Source organism: Lynx rufus, unplaced genomic scaffold (assembly GCF_022079265.1).
Source record: "Lynx rufus isolate CCGP_SWC_20201006 ecotype Redwood Valley unplaced genomic scaffold, mLynRuf1.p SCAF_6, whole genome shotgun sequence".
NCBI lineage: Eukaryota > Metazoa > Chordata > Mammalia > Carnivora > Felidae > Lynx > Lynx rufus.
This window is the reverse complement of record NW_025814878.1, coordinates 116,288,098-116,314,248: the sequence shown is the minus strand read 5'-3', so window position 1 is coordinate 116,314,248 and position 26,151 is coordinate 116,288,098. Positions and strand designations below refer to the sequence as shown.

The following is a 26,151-nucleotide window of genomic DNA, read 5'->3' as shown; positions in this document are numbered from 1 at the left end:
ACACAATAGATGCAGAAACAAATCTGAACATCCAGTGGTGTTCTAACGAGACAGACAAGAAAAAGACTTGCAAAAATGTGAAATGCAAGAAAACCACTGTTCTCAGTGCCCCTTTAATTTGGGAACAATGTTACTTTCTATACAAACAATATTTCTGTTTTTATGTGATTTTACATGAATTAATATATATTTGAACCTGTTTCAGTCCTACTGTGGTAAATAAGGATCCATAGAATCCACAGACACACAATTTTCTTTGGGATCCTCACTAATTTGTAAGACTGTAGAGATATCCTGAGAACAAAAGGTCCAGGGCTGAGGGACACAGTGGGACAAAGAGCGCTCTGTGCAGTAGGTGAGGCGTCCAGGCCAAGTCCCAGGTCCCCAGGCCCGCCTCTCAGGGTCTCTGGCCCCAGGGCGGCGTCGGGGGCGGGGAAGCCCAGTGTTGGGGAGTCCCCAGCTGCCCTGGTTTCACTTCTCCCTGTCACAACTTGTGTCAGGTCTTTCTGCCTGGATACTGATGACGCGGCCTCTGTTCACACTCCTATTAGTGTCCAGTTTCCGGAGAAGCCAATCAGCGGCACCGCGGTTCCGGGGTATCAAGTTTCCGCACCCGCCTCCTGAGACTCACATTTCTCCCCAGACCCCGAGGATGCGGTTCCTGATGTCCCGAACTGTGCTCCTGCTGCTGTTGGGGGCCCTGGCCGTGACCCAGACCTGGGCGGGTGAGTGCGGGGTCGGGAGGAAAGGGACTCTGCGGGGCAGGAGCGAGGAGACCGCCCGGGGGGGAAGCGGAACCTCCGGGGAGGCGACTGTCCTCCGCCCCGACCCCAGACCCCCCCACGCCCCCTGCCCCGGCCTTTCCTCCCCCATCCCTCCCTGCTCTCCCCAACTCGGGTCCCCCTCGCCCTGCCCTCCCGTCCCCCTCCCCCTGGGACCTGGGCCCCGCGCGGGGAGGAGGGTCGGGCGGGGTCTCAGCCCCTCCACGCCCGCAGGCTCCCACTCCCTGAGGTATTTCCACACCGCGGTGTCCCGGCCCGGCCGCGAGGAGCCCCGCTACTTGGAAGTCGGCTACGTGGACGACACGCAGTTCGTGCTGTTCGACAGCGACGCCCCGAATCCGAGGATGAAGCCGCGGGCGCCGTGGATGGAGCAGGTGGGGTCCGAGTATTGGGACGAGCAGACGCGGACCGCGAAGAACAACGCACAGATTTCCCGAGTGAACCTGAACACGATGCTCCGCTACTACAACCAGAGCGAGTCCGGTGAGCGACACGGGCCGGGTCCAGGTCACGACCCCCATTCCCACGGACGGGCCGGGTTCGCCCCGAGTCTCCGGGTCTGAGCGCTGCCCCGACGCCGCGTGACGCCCGTCCCACGACCCCTGGAAGAGCCCGAGGGAGCTTTTAGGCGGGTTTACTTTCGGTTTCTCCTTAATCGCTGCTGCTCTGGGGGCGGGGCGGGGACAGGGTCGCACAACATCCAGTGGATGTATGGCTGTGACGTCGGACCGGACGGCCGCCTCCTCCGCGGGTACAGTCAAGAGTCCTATGACGGCAAGGATTACATCTCCCTGAACGAGGACCTGCGCTCCTGGACCGCAGCGGACACCGCGGCACAGATCACCCGCCGCAGCTGGGAGGAGGCCTGTGTGGCCGAAGACATCAGGAACTACCTGGAGGTCACGTGCGTGGAGTGGCTCACCAAATACCTGGAGATGGGGAAGGAGATGCTGCTGCGCGCAGGTACTGGGACCGCGGGGCCTCCTTGATCTCCCCTCCACTGGGGCTGGCTTCCCACCAGGAAGGGAAAATGGACTCAGTGTCATGACCCCTCCCACGGGTGGGAAGAGGGAGATCCGCCTGGGAGTTCATATGCCTACTAGAGACTGACTCACCTTGAGGGTGCTTTTCTCTAAAAGAGAGACAGGAATCCAGTCTCTCCCTGGGGTGCAGGTTGAGACATCCCAGAAATAACCCATCAGCAGTTCCCTCTGACCCTGGCAGCCACCTTGTGAACATTGACCTTCCCTCTCAAGGCCTTGTCTCCATCTGGGAACATATTTGGAGATCTGACTCCGGGTTTTCTGAGTCACTCACCCTCCACCACACTCAGGACCACAGTGTGTTCTCCCCTTGGACCAGCAGCTTCCTACCCGGGCTTCTCTCCCTGATTCCAGAACTTAACAAGAATCAGGAGATCCCAAAGGCTAGACTGGGGTCTGGGTTTTGTGCTTCTTCCATCCAGACCAGTTGTCCCGTCCACCTCAGGATGGTCACGTGGATGCAGTTTCAGTGGCCCATAAAGCTAAACCACAGTGTGGATTCTCTGTTTCTTCTTCCTCAGAATCTCCCAAAACACATGTGACCCGCCACCGGATCTCTGACCATGAGGTGACCCTGAGGTGCTGGGCCTTGGGCTTCTACCCTGCGGAGATCACCCTGACCTGGCAGCATGATGGGGAGGACCACACCCAGGACACAGAGCTTGTGGAGACGAGACCTGTGGGAGATGGGACCTTCCAGAAGTGGGCGGCTGTGGTGGTGCCTTTTGGAGAGGAGCAGAGATACACATGCCATGTGCAGCACGAGGGGCTGCCCGAGCCCATCACCTTGAGATGGGGTAAGGAGGGTTTGGGGTAGAGCCCCGTGTCAGGGAAAGCAGGGCCCTTCTGGAGAATTTCAGAGTCAGGACTGAAGCCAGAGGTCTGGGCCCCTCACCTTCCTTCCCTTTCCAGAGCCATCCTCTCTGCCCTCCATCCCCATCCTGGGCATCATTGCTGGTGTGGTTGTCCTTGTGGTCACTTTGGTGGTTGGAGCTGTGATCTGGAGGAAGAAGTTCTCAGGTAGGAACAGAATGGGGGGGGGGATCTGAGTCTCTAGTCCCCTTGGGGAGTTTCGTAGGTAGCACATTGTCCTGCCTGGTTCCTGGGAAGTTCCATCCACACACATGTACCTGCCCACTCTGGAGCCATTACTAACATTCACTCTGTAGCAAAGCACTTGGAAAATGAAGGACAGATTTTCACTTGGTAGTTCTGCTGATGGGGACCTGATTCCTAGCAGTGACAGGACAGAGAGGAAGGTCCCTGCTGAGGTCAGACCTCCAGCAAGTCAGGTGGTCCTGTGACCCACCCCACTCTCCCCACACACACCTGTTTCTTCATGTATCCAATCTTGTCCTGGGTCTTCAGTCAGAATTCTGGAAATTTCATTGTGAACAAGGATTAGGAGGTTGCTCTAGGATCACATGGCCCAGTTGTCCCAGGTGTCTAAAATGGTATTTTATTCCACAGGAGGAAAAGGACCAAGCTACTCTCATGCTGCACGTAAGTATTGAGGAAGTGATCCCTGAAACCTGGGATAATGTAGACAGGACCCCTTGGGGAGCTCACGCCCCCACCCCCACCCCCAATAGCTGCTCCTTAGTCTCAACTCCTGTGACTCTGATCATGTCCTGTTTGTTCTACCCCAGGCGATGACAGTTCCCAGGGCTCTGATTCGTCTCTCATGGCTCTTAAAGGTAAGACTCTGGAGGGTGAAGTGGGAAGGAGTGGGGGCACTAGGGACACTTTGAGCATGAGGGGGGCTGTTGAAATGTGGCACTTATGTGACTGACCTAAATGTGTTCATGATAATTTTTTTTACAGTGTGAGACCCCGCTGCCTGTGGAGAACTGAGCGATGCAGGATCTGTTCATGCTCCCACTTGGTGACATCGAGATCCCCTGACTTCCTGCAGATGGTGTCAGAATGTGTCTGCATTCCTATTAGCATATTGTGAGGACGCAGGAGACTGGCCCCCATGCCCACCAAGACCCCTCCCATACTGATTTGTGTTCCTTCTCCATCCCTGTCTTTCCTTCATGTTGGGCTGAGTACTGACGCCTTACTTCCCTACTGAAAATGAGAATCCTGATAGGAATTTGTGTTTTGTAATTCTTGGTATGTGGGCATGATGAGGTAATAAAAGAGAGGATTTGTATGGTTGGAAGAGAAAATAAATGAAAGCCCTTAGAACCTTCCAGAACCTGGATGTTTCCTGTGCTGTGTCTGTTGCAGGTGGGGACAGGAGAGGGCTGGAGGAGCCGAGCGGGGACGGGGCCTGGGTCCAGTCGGTGCTCAGTGCGTCCTTGGTGTGTCGTGCTCCCTCCTCAGCTGGGTCATGTCTCTGCTCCTTGTCCTTGTCCCTTCTGTGGAACCTTGTCTCACCAGGACCATGACCACAGGGACATGGACGTCACCTGTCACCAGGACCTTGTGGAGCCAGAGCTTCCTGTGACTGGGTCAGCCCAGGCTCCATCCTGGGTTGTGACCTCAGGCCCATCTTTTGGGGTTTTTTTTCCTTGTGTCTGTGATGCATCAGGCCTGTTCTTGCTCTTGTGTCCGAGTTCCTGTCTCATTCTCCCCAGATCACCCCGGTGGTTACAGCACCAGGAGTCCTTTGGGCTGTTGTTCCCACAGGCCTAGGTGGCCCCTGCACACAGGGGTCTCTGGGGTTTGGAGACATGAATTTTCAGATTCATCCAATCTTCCCCTTCCTCTAGAGCTGTCTTCTGGATTATTCTTTAGATTCTGGAGGTAGGAGGAGTCTGAGAGTTTCTCATCGTTATTACGCTTCAGTTAGTTTCTACCTTCCCTGCCTCTCTATGCCCTCTCCCTGCCCTTAGTTCTAGTGATGCTGGTTCTGGCTCCCATCCACGTTCATGGATGTATAAAGCAGGGTCTAATGTAGATTTCTATTTGGTTGGAGAAAGGGCCCCATGGAGCCTACATACAGTGATTCTGTAGATAGGACTGTAACTGTATGCTGTGCTGTGCAGGGGAAATGCTGTGGGAGGGGGGAGCAGAGCAGAAAGAGGGAGGGGGGAGCAGCCCTGGGGGAAAGTAGAGGCGGCACTGATGGTGAGGTGGGAGCACTTTCTGCGGGAGCTGCCACAGACTGGCTGTGCCTGAGGCTCATCCAGAAGACAGAGGTCTTCTGCGCTGACCACTTGTTCCACTGATAATATCGTGTGCCACGTGCAGGACCCGCTATTTTTTCATCTAAGCACCTCAGTAAGTAAGAAGAGGCAAACGTGCTGGTCTTGCAGAGAATATGTCCTAGGGGTGAGGGACAGACTCCACTTGACCCTGGAACAATGTGGGGACTAAGGGCAATGACCCAATTGAGCAGTCAGAAATCCAAGTATAACCTTTGACTCCCCTGAAACTTAAATACTACCACTAATAACATACTGTTGATAAGAAGCCTTACTGAAAACAGGAACAGTCATTCAACACATGTTTTGTACGTTACATGGATATGTACATGTATTCTTACAATAAATTAAGGTGGAGAAAATAGTAAGAAAACATAAGAGAAACTGCATTGACAGCACTTATTGTATATAAGTCCACAGATCGGTGGATATACACATGTCAAACCAGTGTAATTCAGAGTCAACTGTATATTGTACAAATGTGGTAAATAAGGGAAGTGTTTAAATTGGAAATTGGTAGGTGCTTTGAGGAAGGTGACCCAGAGAGTTACCTGTGGGGGGACAGGGAAGGTGGCTACTTTACTAGGGTGGTAAGTGTGAGCCTCACTGGGAAGCTGACCTCTGAGAGATGGGTGGGACACAAGGAGTTGTTGAAGAGCATGTCTCAAGGAATTCTTTCCAGGCAGGGGAACTTCCAGGCACACACACTAGGGCAGGAGCGTGTCCTTGTTCAAGGAAGGGTGAGAGGCCACTGTGGCTGGAGCAGAGAGCATGGGAAATGCGCTCAGATATCTAGGCTTTAGGATTAGAAGACTTTTAAATTTTCTCTGAGTGACATGTGGAGTCACCAGATGGTTTAGATCAGATGGTCCACGTGGTAGTACTTCTCTCAGCAGCATCTGTTTGTTGCTATGCAGAATCGACAGGTGAAGGGCGGGAGACCCGTAGGAAGACTGAAGGAAGCCAGTGCAGTTTCCAGGAGGGGGGATGTTGGACTTATTTTGGGGTTTGAAGAGAGAAATAACAGGAAGTTGCTGTACTCTGGTTATTGTGTGTGTGTGCATGTGTGTGTGTGCATGTGTGTGTGTGTATGTTCTGGATACATTTAAAGATGAACTTTGCAGCATGTCCTAATGTATTACTTCTGGGTTGTGAGAAGGAGGAATCGAGGACAGCATCCAATACTTCAGACTGCAAGAATAAAGGGGGGGTGTCTTTCAATGAGACAGGGAAGATTTTGGAAGTAGGACATTTGGGGAAGCTTCATCACAGGCACTCAATTTAGGAATGTCAAATCTGAGATTATTAGAAATACAAGCGAAGTTCCAGCTGGAGATAGAGTGCAGGGTGGGAGAAATATCTAGGATGAAGAAATAGATGTGGGAGGTGACACCATATAAATGATGTTTAGAGCCTTCAGCATAGATCAGGTCACCAAGGAGTTGATGGCCATAGAGAGAAAGGAACAGGACCAAACCCTGGACTCCTCATTGCTAAGCAAGCTGATCAGAGCACACGCACATACTGAACAGTTCTGGTTCTGCACCTAGAAGGCACATAGACCAGGGAAACCAACCTTCAGCCTGCACAGAAATTTCCTGGACTTACAAAGAGCTAGACAATCTGGAGTAGAGTGTGAGATTCTGGGTTTATAACAAGGTTGGTGCTGCTTCTGGTCTTCAGATTACACACTGAACACCAAGCACATAAAGCAGGATCCCACATGGCTGTGCCTCAGCCTCTCCTGTCGGGCTTATTAAGTAGTGATTCCTGGGCCCACGCCCAACACTCTAACAGGGTATGTGGAGAGAGGCCTGAGTGTTTTGTAATGAACCCACAAGCAATCCTGGGGTTCCACCAGATAGAGTTGCAGTGAAGTCACTGATGAGAGCCCTCATTGTGGGAAGGGGTCTTACATCCACATTGAAATGTTGTTGTTTTTTCTAGGAAGAAAAATGCAAGACCTGCTGGGAGATACATATTTTCTCTCCCAGGGGACAAAGCCAGGTGGCAGATTGAGGAAGTGGTTATCAGCTCAACATAAAATCTCTGAGATAACAAGAGTGTAGATCTTAAATGTTTGCACCACACAAAAGGAAATGGTAACTATGTGACAAGGTGCAGTCTAGGGTAATGCTCTGGTTGTAAGCATTTTGCAGCATAGAAATGTATCAAATCAAGAAACTGTAGCCTTAAACTGACACAATGGTGTATGTCAGTTATATCTCAGTAAAACTGGTGAAAAAAAAGTCTGAAATCAGGCTCTCTAACGCTATTCCCTACATCAACTTCTCCCTCTTTGTGATACATGTGCACAGTTGCAGACTGTGATGAGAGAAAGAGAATGTGGGGCCTTGTTCTATTTTAAGGAAAGTCACAAACCAGGCTTGAGTCTACACAGACGGGAACAGAATCCACAATGGACCCGAGGGGGAGGCTCACATATAGCCAGGGCCCTGCTGCTGGGTATAGATGTCACCGTCACAACACAGTCCCCTGACATAGGACACTGGATCCGGAAGCTGAGACTGCTGTTGCTGCTGCCCCTTGCAACTAACTGCATGACACCACTGTCACTCAAACACCTGTGCCAAATGCCATGTAGTGCAGTCCCAGCCTATCTGTCCCATGTCCTGAGAGAGATTCTGGCAGGTGGTCACGTGACTGTGAAGTTTCATGCCACGTCCAATGCAAGAGTGTTTGGCAAAGTGGGTTCTCCTCTCCATGGTCTCTGCCCTCCGTCAACATTTTTAAATGTGGAAGTTTTTCATATGGGAAGAGGATACTAGCTCTGGGCATGGAAGTTGGGGGCCAGGAATGGAAAAAGAATGACAAATTGCAACATTTGGAGCAGTGATTTGAGACTACAACTTGATATGATACATTGTAGGCACTCAGGTCAGATTGGAGGAAGGAGTGACTAAATACGGCGTCTTTCAACTTTTCCCCTTGATAGTTGTTATGGGATCCAGCTTTTGTCTACTCCAGTTGTACTCACAAGTAAGTGGAGTAGCACTTTCGGGTGATGAAGTGAATGTTCAAAATGTCTTCTGCAGCCTTTGTCTCTTCCTAGGATTACGTTACCCAGATCCGTAACACTACAGATGATCCTTATATATACACTGACACTTCATATTTCTTTGTACATGCCCGTATTTCTGGGCAGAGTATCCAAAATTTACCAGGTTTTATGTGACCCTCACAAAAGTCTGCAAAATCATTCCAGGTTAGACATTGTGCTCCTCCACCTCTGGTCCACGAACAGCTAGTAATCAAACTGTTTTTAGCAGATCCAATGACGATATACAGGCTTATTTTTGTCTCGATTGCCAGTCTGAGACAGGATAAGGTTTCACTTTCATTTCTGTCTCTATCTGTTTGTGGGCTGATGCACATTCACAGACCAGTGCTGGCTCACGGAAGACACAGATCACCATTGATTTAGGTAGACTTGTATTCTACCACCTCGTCTGGTGCTGGATAAATCGCAGAAATGAAACAATTGTGAATGGAGATCCTCTTCCAGTAACACAGTAGACTAAGTTTTAAGGCTGCCTCTTCCAATAAAAACAACTAATCATGATTTATACATAGATGTATACAATAATATGTACAAAATATATATTATATATTGTATATATTTCACCAAAAAGAAAAATCAGGAGAATAATAATCATTTAGGCCAAAATATAATAATGGGCAAAAAGCCAGGGATGATGGCTGCTCTGATACTCAAGGTGTATTTCAAATCTAGAAAATATTTGCTTGCTTCTCAGGCTCATGAACTTCATAGACAAGAAATAATGCCCAGAGCTCATTCTATTTCATGAGAAACATCCCTCCCTGAAAGTATGGGAACCTAAGATTCATAGATTCATATCCTCAGGAAAGGGTGACACGAATCAGATTGACTCGACTCTGTCTTCAAGAACAAGAAGATATTATTCTAAGTAGGTTTTCTTGGAGCTAGCACGAAGTGAGCAAACAGCTACTTCAAAGAATTTCCAATCACAGGCTAACGCTTCTGTGATTTGTAGTCCAAATTTGCGTTTATTTGGGGCCAAAATACCTTCTAGTCATTAGTTCAGTTTATTATTGTCCTGGATTGATATTGACTCAAGTTTATAAGAAAGAAACAAATTTCTCTAGAGAAATCTATATTTAACCTATGTGTCAAAAAATTTACACAAAGAATTGCACAAAGAAAAAGAGAAACTCACAGCATGAAATGTAAACTACAAACGGGAAAAAGACTTGATTGAGTAACTTGAGAAAGAATAGGTAGTAAAAAGAAGGTCATAAAACTTCAATATTGCACTCCTAAGACATAAAATATAACATGACCAGGATATTATATAAATATATAAATATATGTTATGTGAATAACATACATACACATAATACATAATAATACATAATATTGTATATTATGTATATAAATATACATAATAATGTATATGACATAAAGAAAAAATGCTAGTAAAGATAAACAGCATCACTTTATAATGATAAAAGGGTCAAATTATCCTGAATATATTGTCACCTCAGCGCCAAATACATGAAAACAAAACAGACAGAAATTGAGAAACAGATAATATGACAGTAATAGTCAGAAACTGCAATATATCACTTTCCATAATGGATAGAACATCTATGCAGAGATCAATAAACATAAAGAAGATTTGAGCCGTACTATAAACCAATAGTACAATCTGACATTTATTGAACATTCCAGCCATCCACAGAATACACATTCTTTTCAAATGCACGTGAAAATTTCTTGAAGATAAATCATGTATATTCCATTATATGTGTGTGTGTCTGCGTGTGAGTGTGTGTGTGTGTGTGTGCGCGCGTGTATACCACCTCTTTTTTTTTTTCAACGTTTTTATTTATTTTTGGGACAGAGAGAGACAGAGCATGAACGGGGGAGGGGCAGAGAGAGAGGGAGACAACAGAATCGGAAACAGGCTCCAGGCTCTGAGCCATCAGCCCAGAGCCTGACGCGGGGCTTGAACTCACAGACCGCGAGATCGTGACCTGGCTGAAGTCGGACGCTTAACCGACTGCGCCACCCAGGCGCCCCTATACCACCTCTTTTTTATCCATTCATCAGTAGATGGACATTTGGGCTCTCTTCATCGTTTAGCTATTGTTGATAATGCTGCTATAAACATTGGGGTGCATGTACCCCTACAAATATGTATTTTTGTACCCTTTGCATAAATACGTGGTATTGCCATTGCTGGATCATAGGGTATTTCTATTATTAGTTTTCTGAGGAACCTCCATGCTGTTCTCCAGAGTGGCTACACCAGTACATTCCCACCAACACTGCAAGAGGGTTCCCCTTTCTCCACATGCTCCCCAAAATCTGTTGTTTCCTGGGTTGTTCATTTTAGCAAAATGTTAGCATATTTTCTTTTTTTTTCATGTTTGTTTGTTTGTTTGTTTTTAATATAATTTATTGTCCACTTGGCTCACATACAGTGTATACAGTGTGCTCTTGGTTTTGGGGGTAGATTCCCATGATTCATCACTTGCATACAACATCCACTGCTCATCCCAACAAGTGCCCTCCTCAATGTCCATCCCCATTTTTCCCTCTCCCCTGCCCCGCAGCAACCCTCAGTTTGTTCTCTGTATTTAAGAGTCTCTTCTGGTTTGCTTACCTCCCTCTCTGTTTGTAACTGTATTTTCCCCTTCCCTCCCCCCATGGTCTTCTGTTAAGTTTCTCGAGTTCCACATAACAGTGAAAACATGATAACCTTTCTCTGAATGACTTATTTCACTTAGCATAATACCTTCCAGTTCCATCCACATTGTCGCAGATGGCAGGATTTCATTCTTTCTCCTGATGTTAACATATTTTCACATGTCTGTTAGCCATCTAGATGTCTCTTTTAGAAAAGCATCTATTCATGTCTTCTGCCCATTTCTTAACTGGGTTATTTGCATTTTTGGTTGTGACGTTTGCTAAGTTCCTTATCGATTTTTGAAACTAATCCTTTACCAGATATGTCGTTTGCAAATATCTTCTCCCATTCTCTAGATTGTCTTTTAGTTTTGTTGGTTGTTTCCTTCACTGTGCAAAAGGTCTTCATCTTGATGAACTCCCAGTAGCTCCTGTTTGCTTTTGTTTGCGCTGTGTCTAGAAGAAGTTTTTATGGATGTTAATGGTTTCCTATCTCACATTTAGGTCTTTCATCCATTTTGAATTTCTTTCTGTGTATACTGTAGAAAAGGGATGTAGTTTCATTCCTCTGTCTGTTGCTGTCCAGTATTCCCAACACCATTTGTTAAAGAGACTTTTTTTCCATTGGATATTCAATCCTCCTTTGTCGAAACTTAGTTGACCATATAGTTGTGGGTCCATTTCTGGATTTTCTATTCTGTTCCATTGTTCTATGTGTCTGCTTTTGTGCCAGGACCATACTGTCTTGATGACTACAGCTTTGTAATACAGCTTGAAATCTGGAATCGTGATGCCTCCAATTTTTTATTTTTCAGAGTTTCTTTGGCTATTTGGGGTCTTTTGTGGTTCCATACATATTTTAGGATTATTTGTTCTAACTCTGTGAAAAATGCTGGTGGTATTTTGGTAGGGATTGGATTAAATGTATAGATTGCTTTGGGTAGGATAGACATTTTAACAATGTTTGTTCTTCTAATCCATGAGCATGGAATGCTTTTCCATTTCTTTGTGTCTTCTTCGATTTCTTTCATAAGTGTTCTATAGTTATCAGAGTCCAGAACTTTTTCGTCTTTAGTTAGGTTTATTCCTAGGTGTCTTATTGTTTTTGGTGCAACCCCAAATAAGATTCTTTGTTTCTTTTTATTTCTGCCTCATTATTCGCATATACAAATGCAACAGATTTCTGTACATTGATTTGACAATCTGCTATTTTGCTGAATTCATGTGTTAGTTCTAGCAATTTTTTGGTGGAATCTTTCGAGTTTTCCATACAGAGTATTATGTCTTCTGAGAAGAGTGAAAGTTTGAGTACTTCCTTGCCAATTTGGATGCCTTTTGTTTCATTTTGTTGTCTCATTGCTGAAGCTAAGACTTCCAGTAGTATGCTAATTTTCTGAGGAGTCTTTGCCCAGAGACTCTCCCTCCCATTGTCCTCCTGCCATCACCAAGGGGAAGGCTGTGGCATGGCGCTCAGAGCTTTGTCAAGACTTGTCCCCTGTCTTGGTGCCCCTCCTCCTCCCTCCCCTCCAGTGCAGTCTCTTGGCCTTCCTCATCCTGGGTCAACACCCACACTGTCCTGTCCCCTCTCTTGCATCCCACCCTCACTCCCTCGTGGCCTCCACTCTCCCTGTGCGCAGGAATCCCAGTCTCCCTGGTCCCTCTGCATCCCTTTCCTATGGTCCATGCCTGCTCACACCCCTTGCCCACATGCTGGGCCCTCACCAAGCTCTCCTGTCTCAGGACCTCCTCCCATGGGGCCCTGCCATCAGCACCCACTTCTCCTGGATCCTAGCCCAAGTCCCCTCCTCTCCTGTCAGCCCTGATTCAAGTTTGTTCTGGGACATTCAGTCCCCCCTTCCCAGACCCTCAGCACTAGTCTCCCCTGCTGGCTCCTGCCTTCCCCTCTCCCCCACCAACCAGAAAACTGCTTGAGGTCTGTTGCCCTTATCCTTGGCCCTAACCCCATCCTTTGGTTCCATGACCTCAGTGGGCCCCACTCCTGACATCTGGTCTCCAAACTGGTTGTCTAGCCACGTAGTCAGCGCCAGACTTTCCCCACAGCCAACCTTCTCCCAGCCTGCCTGTCCTGGTTTGGAAGTCTCCCCTTAACTCTCCTTGGAGATATGACCTGCCCTCCTCCCAGAAGCACCCCCACCATGCAGGTCCTTCCCCAAGGTATGCACTGGGGCATGTCGGGTCTATTTTCTCTTCCACTGCCCCTCCTTTCTAATATAGACTACCCTTGGGCTCACTGTCCTGTCTCTCAGAGACCCTCTGACTGCCTCTCCCCAGGGACACTGGCAGGTCCATCCCATTCCTCACCTGGGGGCCTCATCCTGCCGCGCTTCCACTCTGGGCCTAGGCCCACACCTTCCCCCCCTCTCCCAGGGCACTGGGCTACTCTAAACTCCCTGTGGTCACAATCCACTCTACAGCCCACTCATTGCCCCCCTACCCCGGGGCCCCACCTCATTCCTGATGAGTCTTCACCACAGGAAGCAGCTGCTGGCTCTGGACCCCACCAGCACCCACCTGTGCACCATGGTAGCTCTGGCCAAACATCCCTCAGCCTAGTCCCCCCGCCCCCGCCCCTGACTGCCCTTCCTTCCCTGCTGACAAAACCTCTCCTTCAGCGTGGCCTTCCTGTCCGTCCCTTGCTCCCTGCAGGCCAACGTCTGCCTTGACTTCCAACCCACACCACCTACAGGAGCCCGTGCCTCCCTGTCCTGGCTCCTGTCCTGCATGTTTGCACATCTCCCCCTCCTCCCCCGCCCCCACCGCCATTCCTTCTTCCCTCTCCTTCAGGCCCCTTGCCTATCTTCCTGTACTGGAAAGCCTCTTTTCTGTCCCTTGTACATGTGCATTTTCTGCATCCTCAAGACTTCAAGCAGCTCAGGACAGCAGAGATTTACTGAGAAATATTTGATGAGCAGTTACTTCCAGGAGGCAGTTTCATTTGCAGTCTCCTTGCCAGGTTCCCTCAGTCTTCGTTATAACCTCACGGTGCTGTCCCAGGATGAATCTGTGCATTGGAGATTTTTCCCAGTGGGACGCTCGGAGGGCCCGGCCCTCCTGCATGATGACGTGACATACACATGGCAGAGGCACAGGGACTGTGGGCAAGGCAGTCCTGGGACCTAAGACATGGGACACAAAGACCAAGGACTTGAGAGAGAGAAGAGCCTCACAAAGATTCTGGCAGACACGGTGGCCCTGTAGGCCCAGAAAGGAGGTGAGTGCAGGGTGGAGGCAAGGGTGGTGGGAAGCCTTTCCTGAGGAAGTTCCAGGCCAAGAGCAGCGACCTGTCTCCACTGGATTTGCCAGGAGTGGGGTGAGGACTGAGGGTCTGTAGACTTCAGCCCGGGGGTGGTTGTCACTCACCCAGCACAGGGAAGATGTGGAGGAGAGCAGGGAGGGTTCCCTCTGGTGAGAATCTGTCACTGATCAGGGGAAGGCAGAGGAACACCAGATGGGATTTGTCACTGCTGGCTGGGGGCAGGCTCCTATTCACTCCAGGAGATCTGGGGTTGGGAGATCCGAGAGAACAACAGCACCAAGGAGCTTCGGTCATTTCCGCTGTGATGGGAGCTCATTCCTCCCCTATGACCCGAAGACCCATGGATGGCCAGTTCCCTGGTCCTTGCCGCAGACCTTGGCTAAGGAAATCACGATGCAGATGGCTTTCAAACCAGGATGCCTCAGCCTATGTGCAGGGAGAGCTTGGTGGAAGCCTGCAGAAATATCTAGAATCCTGGATGGACTTCTGGGGCAGAACAGGTTCAACCCTGGTGCGGGCCCTTCCCCTCCCCCAGACCCATTGACCTCCCCCCAACAACACTGTCCAAGGAAACCCTCCTTGACCTGTGGGATGCACGTGTGTTCTGTTGGTCCCTGGTACCGTGACCCACCTGTGCTGTTACAGCCTCTGGATAGAGACACCAAGCAGGTGGGGATGGAAATGCACCCTCCCAGTGTCAATAGTCCAAGAAAGCCATGGACCCTCTGACAGAAAACTGAACCAGGAAGGTGGGTGTCAAGCAGGAGAGGAAGCCCCATCCATCCTGTCACAGAGTTCCCTTATAGTCCCTTCAGCCCAGGAGCCCACCCCCGCCCCATATCCCCTTCTCAGCCTCAAAATGAGAATCCGCGAGAGCGAGGCCTGGATCCCAGGTGCATCCTCCTGCCAGCTGAAAGGAATTGGGTTGTAGGGTGCAGAACAGACTTGGAGAAAGTCTGGGGTCAATGATGGCTTCAGCCAGAGCTGGAAAGATGAGAGAAGCAAACCTGTCCTCTGTCTCACTTAGAGGGCAGCAGTGCTCTGCCATGTGCATGGCTGGCTCTGTGCTTTCTTCCCCAGTGTCCCCAACAGTAAAGGTCACCTGCAGCCAGGCCCTGGAGGGCATGGTCACCGTGACGTGCTGGGCTTTCAGTTTCCCTCCCGGGAATATCTTCCTGATCTGCTTCAGGATGAGGATCCTGTAAGCCAGGATGCCCAACAGTTTAGGGAGTCCTTCCTGATGGGAAGGGGACCTACTGGATGCGTGTGGTCATAAGGATTTCCCAGGGAGAGGAGCAGAGGTTCTCTTGCTACATGGAAGCCCCTGGAACCACACTGCACACCGTGTACCCTCAGGTGAGACTGCAGTGATCATGGAGGAGGCTCTGGCCCCGATCAGGTCAGGAGCCAGGGTGGGGAGAGGAAAGTAGGGATCCCAGGTTAATATAAGGCCTTTTTCCAAGAAATGCCCTGGTGCACCAGAATGGATGACCAGCCATTGGGGTGCTATGGTTGCTTCTGTTGCTTTTGTTATTGCCATTATTGTGTGTGTCCTTTCATGCAGGAAGAAATCACCAGCAGCTGAGGGAAGCCCAGGTGAGAGTCTGGGCAGATGGTGGGATGGGAGGGGCTTTCCTGGGGTGTGGGATCCCTCATCTGTCTCTGCACAGATCGGAGGGGACGACAAGCTCCTGTAACAGGAGTGGGAAGTGTGAGTGCTGAGGTGGCCTGTGAGCCACACCTGCATCCACACCCTTAGCCCTGCTCACAGCCAGGGTCACCAGGGCCTTGAGTGTGGAACATGGCTGCTCCTGGCTCTGGCTGAGGATTGGGCAGTGAGGGCTGCGCTCCCTGCTCAGCACTCGACCCTACCTCTCTCTACTCTCAGACTCAGCAGGGCTCACCCCGGGGTGATGCGTGGCAATTATGTCCTGACTGCAGAGGGCCCAGGAGATCATGGGATCAGAGGGGCACAAGCAAGAAAGGGTCAGAGAGCTAGCAGGGAGGGATTCAACACTGGGGAGGAATCCGGACAAGAGTTGATGACCCTATTTCCTTCCTATGTGCACCCTTTCCCCAATCTCTCCAGCCATCATGAGGAATCCAAGAAAAAGACCCACAAGACCACACCTAGGGGTCAGTCTGTGGTGCCAGAGCCCTGCCTATGATGTTCCACTGGGAGGATCCACTTATAGCAGATCGATGCGTCCTAAGCACAGATGGTCACCTCTGTCCACTATGCAGCCCCTGAAACTATTCCTCCAGGACCTGTGTCCTGAATTGTTCCTCTGAGTCACTCCCACCTGTACTCTTTCCTGGCTCCCTTTACCTGCCCCTATGCTTCCTAGAGTTTCTTTGTGGATCATATGCAAAAGGAGATGTGGATCCCTCTTGACCTTTTGGGCAGAGGGGACAGGTCATTCTCAGGGCAGCTGTGCCCACTGGTTCGATCCTACCTCCCAGATTTACCTTGCCCAGTCTCTCAGGGCACAGCCCAAAAGACCATTTAGAGCAGAGCATGTGGACTGTGCCCTGTGGCCTCACTTTGCCTCTTTGATCCAGCTCCCTTCCGCAGGGTGGCCACTGCCCTGTAGATTTAGAGGAAGAGATGGTCAACGTGATTTCCCTGTAATCAGGCTGCTTGAGGGGAGGGAAATAAGGAAACAGGTTTTGCGTTTGGGCAAAGAACAAGTGGACGCATGAAGCAGGGAAAGGTTGGGGAAGGCAGGGCCTGGGGATTTTCTGTTGATTCTACCACCTCTGTGTGACCATCATGGAGGCTGGCTGCTTTCTCACTCTTGAACCTAATCTGTTTATATGTTGGTCCTCGGTCTGGGGAAGCCTGGGATATTCACCCTGCCCCACGTTGAGGCGCTCTGACCATGTCACAACCAGAGTAAAGGCCATGCAGGTCTGCGGTTGTTCCCGCTGTCTCCTGGGGTGGTCCTCCCAGAGGGAACATCAGTTCTAGTTCCTTGGGATCAAAATGGTTGCCTCATATGTCACTGGTGCATTTGCTGGAGAAAGAGCATGAAAGTCATGCGTTAATTTCTCAAATGCCTACTTTAAATGTTGGTGTCCAAACAAGTGATTTCCACTAATTTACCTTAATAAGAAGAATTCCCTTGAGCAGTGAGCTTCCTAGGCATATAAAGTGGAACAAAAATTCAAAGGGAGGCCCTGTCTGGGAGGGTTCCATGTGGGCGGTGGGGGGAGGTGGTGCAGTGGCATCTCAGGGTGCAGAAGTGGACAGACAGCCTCACCTAGGAAGTCTTAATAACTCCTACACCTCAAGAGAACCTTGCTACAGCATTGCCTGCCTTGCCTGGTCCAGTCCCTGCTAAGACCAGGGCAGGAAGGCCCTGGCAGCCTCAGACAAGCAGCACTTGGGGACAAGCTCTGATTCCAGGTGCGTGTGGGCCAGGAAGGAGGAGGGAAGGCCAAGTGCAGTCTGCAAGCCTGGGCCAGGGGTGAGGTTGGAGGGCAAGGTCAGGCCTCTATGAAGGTGGAGTGCTCCTGAGTCAGGTCAAGTGCAGACCCCGCCGCAGCCCACTTCTTCTAGACGGGACCTGCTGGTCACCTGGGCTTTCTGATGTGCCTTCCAGTTAGGAGCTGCTGGCTCAGCGCTACAGGAAGGGGGAAGCTGAGCTGCAGGTGGAGTCAGTGCCTGTGGCAGAGGGGCCAGAAAGCAGACACTTGTGTGCAGGTGCTTATGCGGGTGGGGAGCCAGACAGCTAGGGAGAGAAGGAGCTGTGTTTGTGACCATTGCCTGACCTGGAACAACAAGCAACAGGGACATGTCTTTCAGGGAGGGTCTGTACTCTGCTGGGGGATGGGTCGAGGCTTGAGAGGAAGGAAGACATTGGATTTCTGCTCCAGGGTGTTGTCCTTGATCCTGAGGCCTTTTCCTGCTCCTGTCTGGTGGTTGGTGGAAGCAGAGGGATGCTGAGGGATCATGGGGGGAGACTAGCAAGGGCTGGAAAAAGCGTGAGAGAGGAAAAAAAGTGAGGGTACTGGGCCACTTGGGTGGCTCAGTGGGTTAAGCATCCCACCTCGGTTCAGGTCATGATCTCATGGTTCGTGGGTCAAGCCCCGAGTCAAGCTGTCTGCTGTCACCACAGAGCCCACTTCAGATCCTCTGTCTCCCCCTGTCTCTTAAATAAATTAATAAAGAGAATTAAAGAAAAAGGAAAAAATATTGTATTTAAAAAATGAGGGTTTTATCCTCCTTCACAGAAAGGCCAAGCCGAGATTGCAGCATCTGAAGAGAAGTCCTGAGACTCACAAAGCAACATTCTACACCAGTTGGACTTCTACTGGCTTCTCTTTTCCCCCAGAGCTTGTGACCTTCAAGACCTGGATCAACACTAGATGGCAGCACAGGGCATTTAACTGCCTCACTGTACTCTCCACTGAGAGCCAGCACCACCTGCAGCTCTGTGAGGAGGCAGGCCTTTTGGTATTTTCTGGACCATTCAGATCTCCAGATGAAGGCAGCCCCAGCTCATGTCACATGAAGCAGAAGAGCTGCCCACCGAGCTGATCCGACCTACAGAATGAGAGAGAATTAAAAGGTGGTTGTTGGGGTTTTTTTTTATTTGAGAGAGGGAGAGAGAGAGAGAGAGCACGCAGAGGGGAGAGGCAGAGGAAGAGAGGGAGAGAATCTTAAGCAGGCTCCATGCTCAGCAGGCAGTCTGATGGGGGGCTCCATCCCACAACCCTGGGTCATGACCTGAGCTGAAATCAAGAGCCTGACGCTCAACCACCTGAGCCACTCAGGTGCCCCTAAGAAGTGGTTGTTTTATTTGTAGATTTTTGGTTACCTAGCAACAGGTCACAGGAATATGTACCATACAATGTACTGCTTGCTATTAGTATGTTTTATTTATTGTCTGTCTTTGCTATCAGGTGGTCAGCATTAGGAGAATATATGTTCTGTCTGTTTCATTAAATGAGTACAGGGCCTAACACAGAGATTGGCACAGAGGCATTCACTTAATATACTTGGAAATAGGAGGGAAGGAGGGAAGGAAGGAAGGAAGGAAGGAAGGAAGGAAGGCAGGCTGTGACCAGAATTCCTTAACGTTTACTTTGAGGCTGGAAAGAGGAAAGTTCATGGGTGTTTGGTGTGGTGGGTCCTGTACATATGTGGCTGCATCTGCATGTGTTCCTATGTGAGTTTAGAGCCTGCCTGTTGGTCTTGGTTGCCTGAGAAAGCAAGCAGGGCTATGCACAGTGTCTCCTGCACTCACGTTTCAATCAATTGGGAACTGTAGACAGGCAGCGCTTAACCACCAGATGCCTTTAAGATGTCTGGGACTCAGGAAGGGGCTTTTCCTGTTGTAGGTCATTAGCACAGCTACAGGGATTAAGGCCCTTGGGAGCTCCTGACTGGCTGACCTCAAATTTCTTGGTTAGCCATCAGGGTAGAAATGAGATTTGACCTTGGGTACCAGAGGTCCTGACTCAAGTGTTATGGGTAGCAGACGGTGAGACCTGAAGTGGTCAGGAGAGAAGATTGTGGCATTTACAGCACTAAAGGAAAGAGCCAGTATCCCAGCCTCCAGCATTAGAGGCAGCAGCAAGACCAAGTGACAGGGACTCCTAGGTCCAAGGTCCTCTGTGGAAAGTGCCAGCATGTGTACTGGAGCATCCAGCATGTTTGTGGGTCTGGCTACAGATCTAGGAATCAACCTTAATGGCCTAGAGACCTTTTTCTTCTGTCAGGCCAGAGTCCCTGGTTATTCAATGGGGAGGAAACATCAGTGTCAGTGTAGATTTGGGGAAACACTTTACAAGCCAAACATGACCCAAGGGGTCTGCCCCCTGTATGTAGAGGCCTATCCTTATGCAGTAGCTGAGGGAGACCTTGGGGAGGTCCTGGCTAAGCAGGTTAAAGGGGAGCTTGGGGCTTCTGTCTTCAGCACTGTGGCCACACTGAGGCATTGTCACTCTGCTCTCAGTTTCTCACTGAACAACACTGGTGGAAGGGTGGGCAGAATGTAGAAAGTTACCATGCACACATGCTCAGGGGGAAGCATGGCTGAAAAATGACTTTGGAAGAGCTGAAATGTGAACCTCAGGCTGATTTCTGGCACACAGACTACAATGATCAAAAATGAAAACAAAAACAAACCGGCTAATGGGAAGAATCTGGTTTTCAGAGTTACATTATAAGATTGAGATGACCAGTTTTCAACAACAACAAAACACAAAGTATACAACGAAACAGGAAAATATGATTCATTGAAACAAAGAAAACCTAGAAAACATCCCTGTGAAAGATCAGAATTTGGACTTACTAGAAGTACTTTATTTATTTTTAAAAATTGTTTTTAAAGTTTATTTTTTTTTTAGAGAGAGAGAGAGAAACAGAGTGTGAGCAGGGAGAGAGGCAGAGAGAGAGGGAGATACAGATCCGAAGCAAACTCCGGGCTCTGAGCTGTCAGTACAGAGCCCGACATGGGGCTCGAACCCACATACCATGAGATCATGACCTGAGCTGAAGTCAGATGCTTAATCGACTGAACCACCCAGGTGTCCATAGACAAGTACTTTAAACCAACTGTCTGTAAGATGCTCAAAGAATTAAAGGAAATCACAAAAAATCAAGACATTGAGCTAAGAATAAAATAAAATATCAACAAAGGGATACAAAGCACGAAAAGAAACTGAAAGTCCAGTGCTGATATGTACAATAACTGTAATGAAAAATTTACTAGAGGTTTCAAGAGCAGATTACAGTAATCAGAACAAAGAATCACTGAGCATGAACATAGGACAATTGAAATGATCACATCTGAGGAACCAAATGAAAAACACTAAAGACAAGTGAACAGAGCCTAGGGGAGCACTGAGACACCAGAAAGGGGACCCACATATGCATTGTGGGAGTCCCAGACAGAAGACAGAGAATAAAGTAAGAGAGATTATTTGAAGAGATAATGGCTGAAAACTTGATCCAAATTGATGAAAGATGTAAATATAAACATCCAGGAAGAACAGCAAATTCCATTTAGGATGAACGCAAAAGACATCCACACCAAGACACATTATAATGAAACTGTTGAAAACCAAAGGCAAAGAAAGAGTCTTGAAAGCACTAAGAGAAAAGGGACTCATTGCATACAAGCATTCCTTTAAAAAATGGCAGGTTTGTCATCAGAAACCCTAGAGACCAGAAGGCAATGGGCTGATACGCCATGTGCTGAAAGAAAAATATTCAGTTAAGAATCCTATATCTGCAAAATGGGTCTTCAAAGTGAGCGAGCAATGATGACATTCGCTGGTCAACAAAGGCTGAGAGAATTCATTTCCACCATAGTTGCCCTGCAAGGTCTGCAAAGGGAATCCTTCAGGATGAAAGGACACTGGACAGTCACTGAAGCTGTGTGAAGAAATACAGACCTCAGTGAAGGTAAATAAATGGGCAATTATAAACGTAGTATTAGTGTGACTTTGGTTTGTAACCCTAGTGTTTGTTGTCTACATGATTTAAATGACTGATACATGAAAGAAAAAGCCCTGTATAAAGATGTAATTTTCTGACATCAGTTACTACAAGAGGATCAGAGGGAGCTGCATAAAATGAGACTTTTGGTCTGTTATTGAAGATAAGCTTGTAAAAATACACATTAGAGGGCTATACTTTTAGGATGTGTGATGTGATCCCCATGGTAAACACAAAGAAAATGTCTATAGAGTAATATATGTAAAAGGAAATAGGAAGGAATTAAACCATTTCACTAAAAAACGAAACTAAACAAACACTAAAACAACAAATCCAGAAATGAGGAACAACATAATTATAAGGCATGTAGAAAATAGCCAAATATCAGAGACATGTCCCTCCTTATCAGCAATTACTTTGAATCTAAATGAATTAAATGCTCCAATCAAAACCAGACGCTTGGCAGAACAGTGACAGAAAGATGATCTAACTCTATGTTGTCTAAAAGAGACTCACTTTATCCAAAAACACAAATAGTTTGACAGTGAAAAGAAGGAAAAGGTATCCCCTGCCCACAGTAACCAAGAGAGAACAGGAGTATTTCTTCTGATATCAGACCAAATAGACTTTAAATCAAAGAAATTTAGAAAAGACAAAAAAGAATAGTAAATATTAATAAAAGTTTTAATATAGCAAGAAGATATAACAATGATAATGTTCTAGAATTTAATAACAGATCAACAAACTATGTGAGCAAAACTTGATAGAAGGGAGAGGTAGGGATCAGCAACAGTAGCTGGAGAATTCACTCTCCCATTCTCAAAGCTGGATAGAGCACCCTGCAGAAGAAAAGTGAGGAAACACAGGTCTGGAGCAACACAAGAAACCAGCTAGATCTGACACACACATACACAGCACTCTACCCACGAATAACAGAATACACGTTCTTCTCCAGCGCACATGGGATGTTGTCCAGGATACACCATATGTTAGACCACAAACTAAGACTCAACAGTATTAAAAAGGAGATATCAAACTATCTTTTCCTACCACAATGGGATACAGTTAGAAATCAAAACCAAAAGGAAAACTGGAAAATTGACAAAGTGGAGGAAATCAAACACACTCTTAACCAATGGGCCCAAAGAAATCCCAAGTGAACTATTTAAAAAATATTTATATCGGTGACCAACTCCTTCCTTAGCAAGGGTTCTGCTCGCCCCCTCGGTTCCCTGTCCTCCTTCCTCCCGCCAGGAGAACTGGCCCTGTGGTCGAGACTGAGGAGAAGCAGAGAAAGGACAGTAAGGGTGAAGAAAGACCTGGCTGCGTCTTGGGGGGCTTCTGTAGTGCCAGAAGGGGAGGTGGCAGAAGGTACAGGTGGTTCACACCTTGTGGAGGACAGTGTGTGGGCAGGGGCTCCCTTCCAGCTCTTTCTTCCTGACACCTCAGGTGCAGAAGAGTAATCTCTCCTTTAGTGAACTATGCGGCCTCTTCTGCTGTCTGCCTTCCCTGGGAAAATGTCTTCAAAATTAGCATTTTTGCCACCTGATCCAACTTACATGCTGATGTATGATGAATGTGGAAGCCTCTGGACTTTACATCAATCACAACCAGCAGACTGGCAGCACTCTTCTAGACAAAGAGATGCTATTAGAGTTTACTGACTAGAACCAGTAAAGGCAGCAGAATTCCTCTATGTTTATGCTTGTTCACCCAATGTCAAGTACACTTTATTCTTCTCACATGAAAGTGCCATTGATCTTGGTCAGATGAGCAGCTTTACATAGGACTGGGATCACGGAGTAATAGTCATATGTTCTCATAGGATTATTCTGGGATGGCGCAAGGTCTGGGAAACCAACAGAGAAGAACCTCTGTGCAGATAGAGAAGCTGCTTGTCTTGCTCTTAGGACAAGATATGGATAACACCCTGAAAATGTGATTCTATAATGGCCAAATTAGAGAGAGACAGTACCATCTGTGTTTCTTGCGGCTTGGTGTAAGAGTGCTTGCATAATTCTTCATTCCCCTTTGACCTCGGCAATGCCAGTCGCTTTTCCTGATACCATGAAGACCTACTGTTTTGGATGCATTCCCAAACATTGACGAAGTCTCTAAGATAACCTCTCCAGTATTAACAATTTACGGGACTGAGGGTGAAGTCAGTGACTTTTCACATGGCCTCACATTGTTTGAGTCTTCCCAAAGACCCGTGGATCCTCTGTGGGTAAAAGGGACCATCACAATGATATGGAACATGAGGGACAGCACCTTGAAAGGTTGAAACAGTTTGGATCACAGGAACCGGTCAATTTTCAAATTAGTCTGTAAATTTGTATACTGGGTTTTCCTTTCTTGCTGTGCTGAATTCTTTGGTAAATAACATGAAGCCTGAAGGTTTTGTTTGCAAATCATGTGAGCTGCCTTCATAAATATACCGGTAATGAATTGTAAACAGACTTAATGGAGGCTTTAATTACCAGAACTGGAAACTGGAAATAACAGTACCATGCAATCAGGTTATGTAATTTGTATTTTTTCTGTGAATTTTTTTAAACATTAAAATAAGTACTGTGTAAGATTTTAATTCTATAAAACCAAATGCTGTAAAATTATTGCCAGCTATTTTTGCATAGCAGAAACAAATTTATAAATATTTTTAAAACATCTCAGGGAACTGGGTGGCTCAATCAGTGAAGCATCTGACTTGATTTCAGCTCAGGTCATGATTTGTTTTGTGAATCCTAGCTCCACATCAGGCTCTGTGCTGACAGTGCAGAACCTGCTTGTGATTCTCTCTCTCCCTCTCTCTCTGCCCCTCCCCTGCTCTCTCTCTCTCTCAAAAGAAATAAACTTAAAAAATATTTTGAAAACATCTCAATGTCCTAAGTCATCATCACCAGGTATACAAATATAATATTTAGTCAATAAAAAGGTGTATATCTAAAACAATTCAAGAACTCATAATAAGATTAACTGTGGTAAATGTGCAAGTTCATTATAGATACAGGCTTACACCCTGTTGTATACAGATAGAGGCTTAAATGGTTATCTTATTGGAAAATACACTGAGTTTTCTGTATTCCCTGGTTATCATACATTGTCTCCTTTAAAAATAATGTCAAGTATTAATTTTTATGCCATCTATTAATTTACCAACTAGTTACCTTGTAAATGAGAAGTCATGATAGTACTGAATTTCAGCTAGTTAGGATTTACAGGTTTGGCCCTGTGAGACAACCACTTAAAATTCCCATTGTTGTCATTTAAATGGCATTTAGAACTTCAAGAATGATTCTGTATGCAATGCTCTTTGAAATTTTGACAAATCTCATAGAATTGAAGTACTCCTCATTATAAGAACACCTGAGAGTCCATTAGATATTCTTCAAGCCACAAACAGGCTGGTTATTTGGCTGTTGAAATTTTGACCTATTTTTAGTAGGACCTATTGGTTTAGAATACTAACTGAGAATTTCATGGGTTCTCTCCTGGATGCAGGAGATAAGAGAACATTTCACTCATGACATTTGTATTATGCAATGCAAGCAAAATTAAATTGTTTTTCCTTAAATGAATCCTGCCTGAATAAAACAATGAAAGAAAAAGAAAAAGAGGGGTGCCTGGGTGGCTCAGTTGGTTGAGCATCTGATTTCTGATTGCAGCTCAGGTCATGAACTCCTGGTCATGAGATTGAGCCCTGCTTTTGGGCTCCATGCTGAAGGTGGTGCCTGATCAAGTTTCTCTCTGCCCACTTCCCCACTCACCCACCCATGCTATAAATAAATAACCAAATAAATAACCAAATAAATAGCTTTAAAGAATTACAAAGAAAAAGAACAGTATGTAGTCTAATTTGTAAATGAATATTGAAATAATACACACTGGATATATTTTAAAGCCTTTTTTCTTGCTTGTTCTCTGGTTACATCTAAGACTATAGTGCATGATTCCCTTCAAAGTATATCAAGTATTGTGAATACTTTGGTCCAGATGTGTCAAATTAACAGTAAAATAACAAGTATACCACCAAAAAAAAAAATCATTGGAAAATGTTTAGAGACACCTGAAAACAAAACTCCATATGTCCAAACTTATAGAATACAGGGAAAACAAGGCTAATGGGAAAATTTATAGCTGAAAATGCTTATATCAAAAAAGATCTCAAATCAACAACCAAACTCTACAACTTAAGAACTAGTAAAAAGAACAACAAAGTAAACACAAGGCTAGCAGAAGAAAGTTAGGAATCAGTATTATATCAAAGATAAATAATAGGAGTAGAAAAGTAATCTTCTAGGAATTGGAATAGGAATAGCAGAGACAATAGAGAGAATAGAATAGAATAGAAGAGAGATAAATAATAGGAGTAGAAAAGGGAATAGAAAAGTAATCTGGAAAATCAATGAAACCAAAAACTGGTTCCTTGCAAAGATCAATAACATTGACAAAGCTTTACCTAGATTGACTAATGACATAAAGAGAGAAAACACACTACTAAAATCAGAAAGGAAAGTGTAGATACTATTACCTATTCTACAGAAATAAAAAGGATTATAAGACAGTACTGTAAACAACTGTATGCAAACAAATTGGAAAACCTAGATGAAATGGATAGATTCCCTGAAACTAAAACCTACCAAGACACAATTATAAGAAAATAGAATATCTGAATAGACCTATAACCAGAAAGGGTACACTTGACAAAGAAAAGCCTTAGACCTCATGGCTTTACTGGTGAGCTTTACC

The 26,151-nt window shown here is 46.9% G+C and overlaps 1 protein-coding gene and 1 pseudogene across 2 annotated transcripts in view; both read left to right on the top strand.

Moving 5' to 3' along the window:
* The first annotated feature begins 613 nt into the window (after nt 1-613).
* The window catches only part of LOC124528157 (class I histocompatibility antigen, Gogo-B*0103 alpha chain-like), a 215,970-nt gene continuing 190,432 nt past the window's right edge, over nt 614-26,151 (top strand). The window contains exons 1-8 of one of the 2 annotated variants that reach the window (XM_047101566.1): nt 614-725; nt 996-1,265; nt 1,470-1,745; nt 2,347-2,622; nt 2,738-2,845; nt 3,296-3,328; nt 3,475-3,522; nt 3,650-4,028. In XM_047101566.1, coding sequence (XP_046957522.1) covers nt 653-725; nt 996-1,265; nt 1,470-1,745; nt 2,347-2,622; nt 2,738-2,845; nt 3,296-3,328; nt 3,475-3,522; nt 3,650-3,654 — 1,089 coding nt within the window. In that variant the 5' untranslated portion in view covers nt 614-652 and the 3' untranslated portion in view covers nt 3,655-4,028. Of the gene's footprint in view, nt 726-995; nt 1,266-1,469; nt 1,746-2,346; nt 2,623-2,737; nt 2,846-3,295; nt 3,329-3,474; nt 3,523-3,649; nt 4,029-26,151 lie in introns of those variants that run through there. The other variant, XM_047101567.1, reaches the window with a different exon arrangement.
* The window catches only part of LOC124528386 (alpha/beta hydrolase domain-containing protein 17B-like), a 28,585-nt pseudogene continuing 17,700 nt past the window's right edge, over nt 15,267-26,151 (top strand).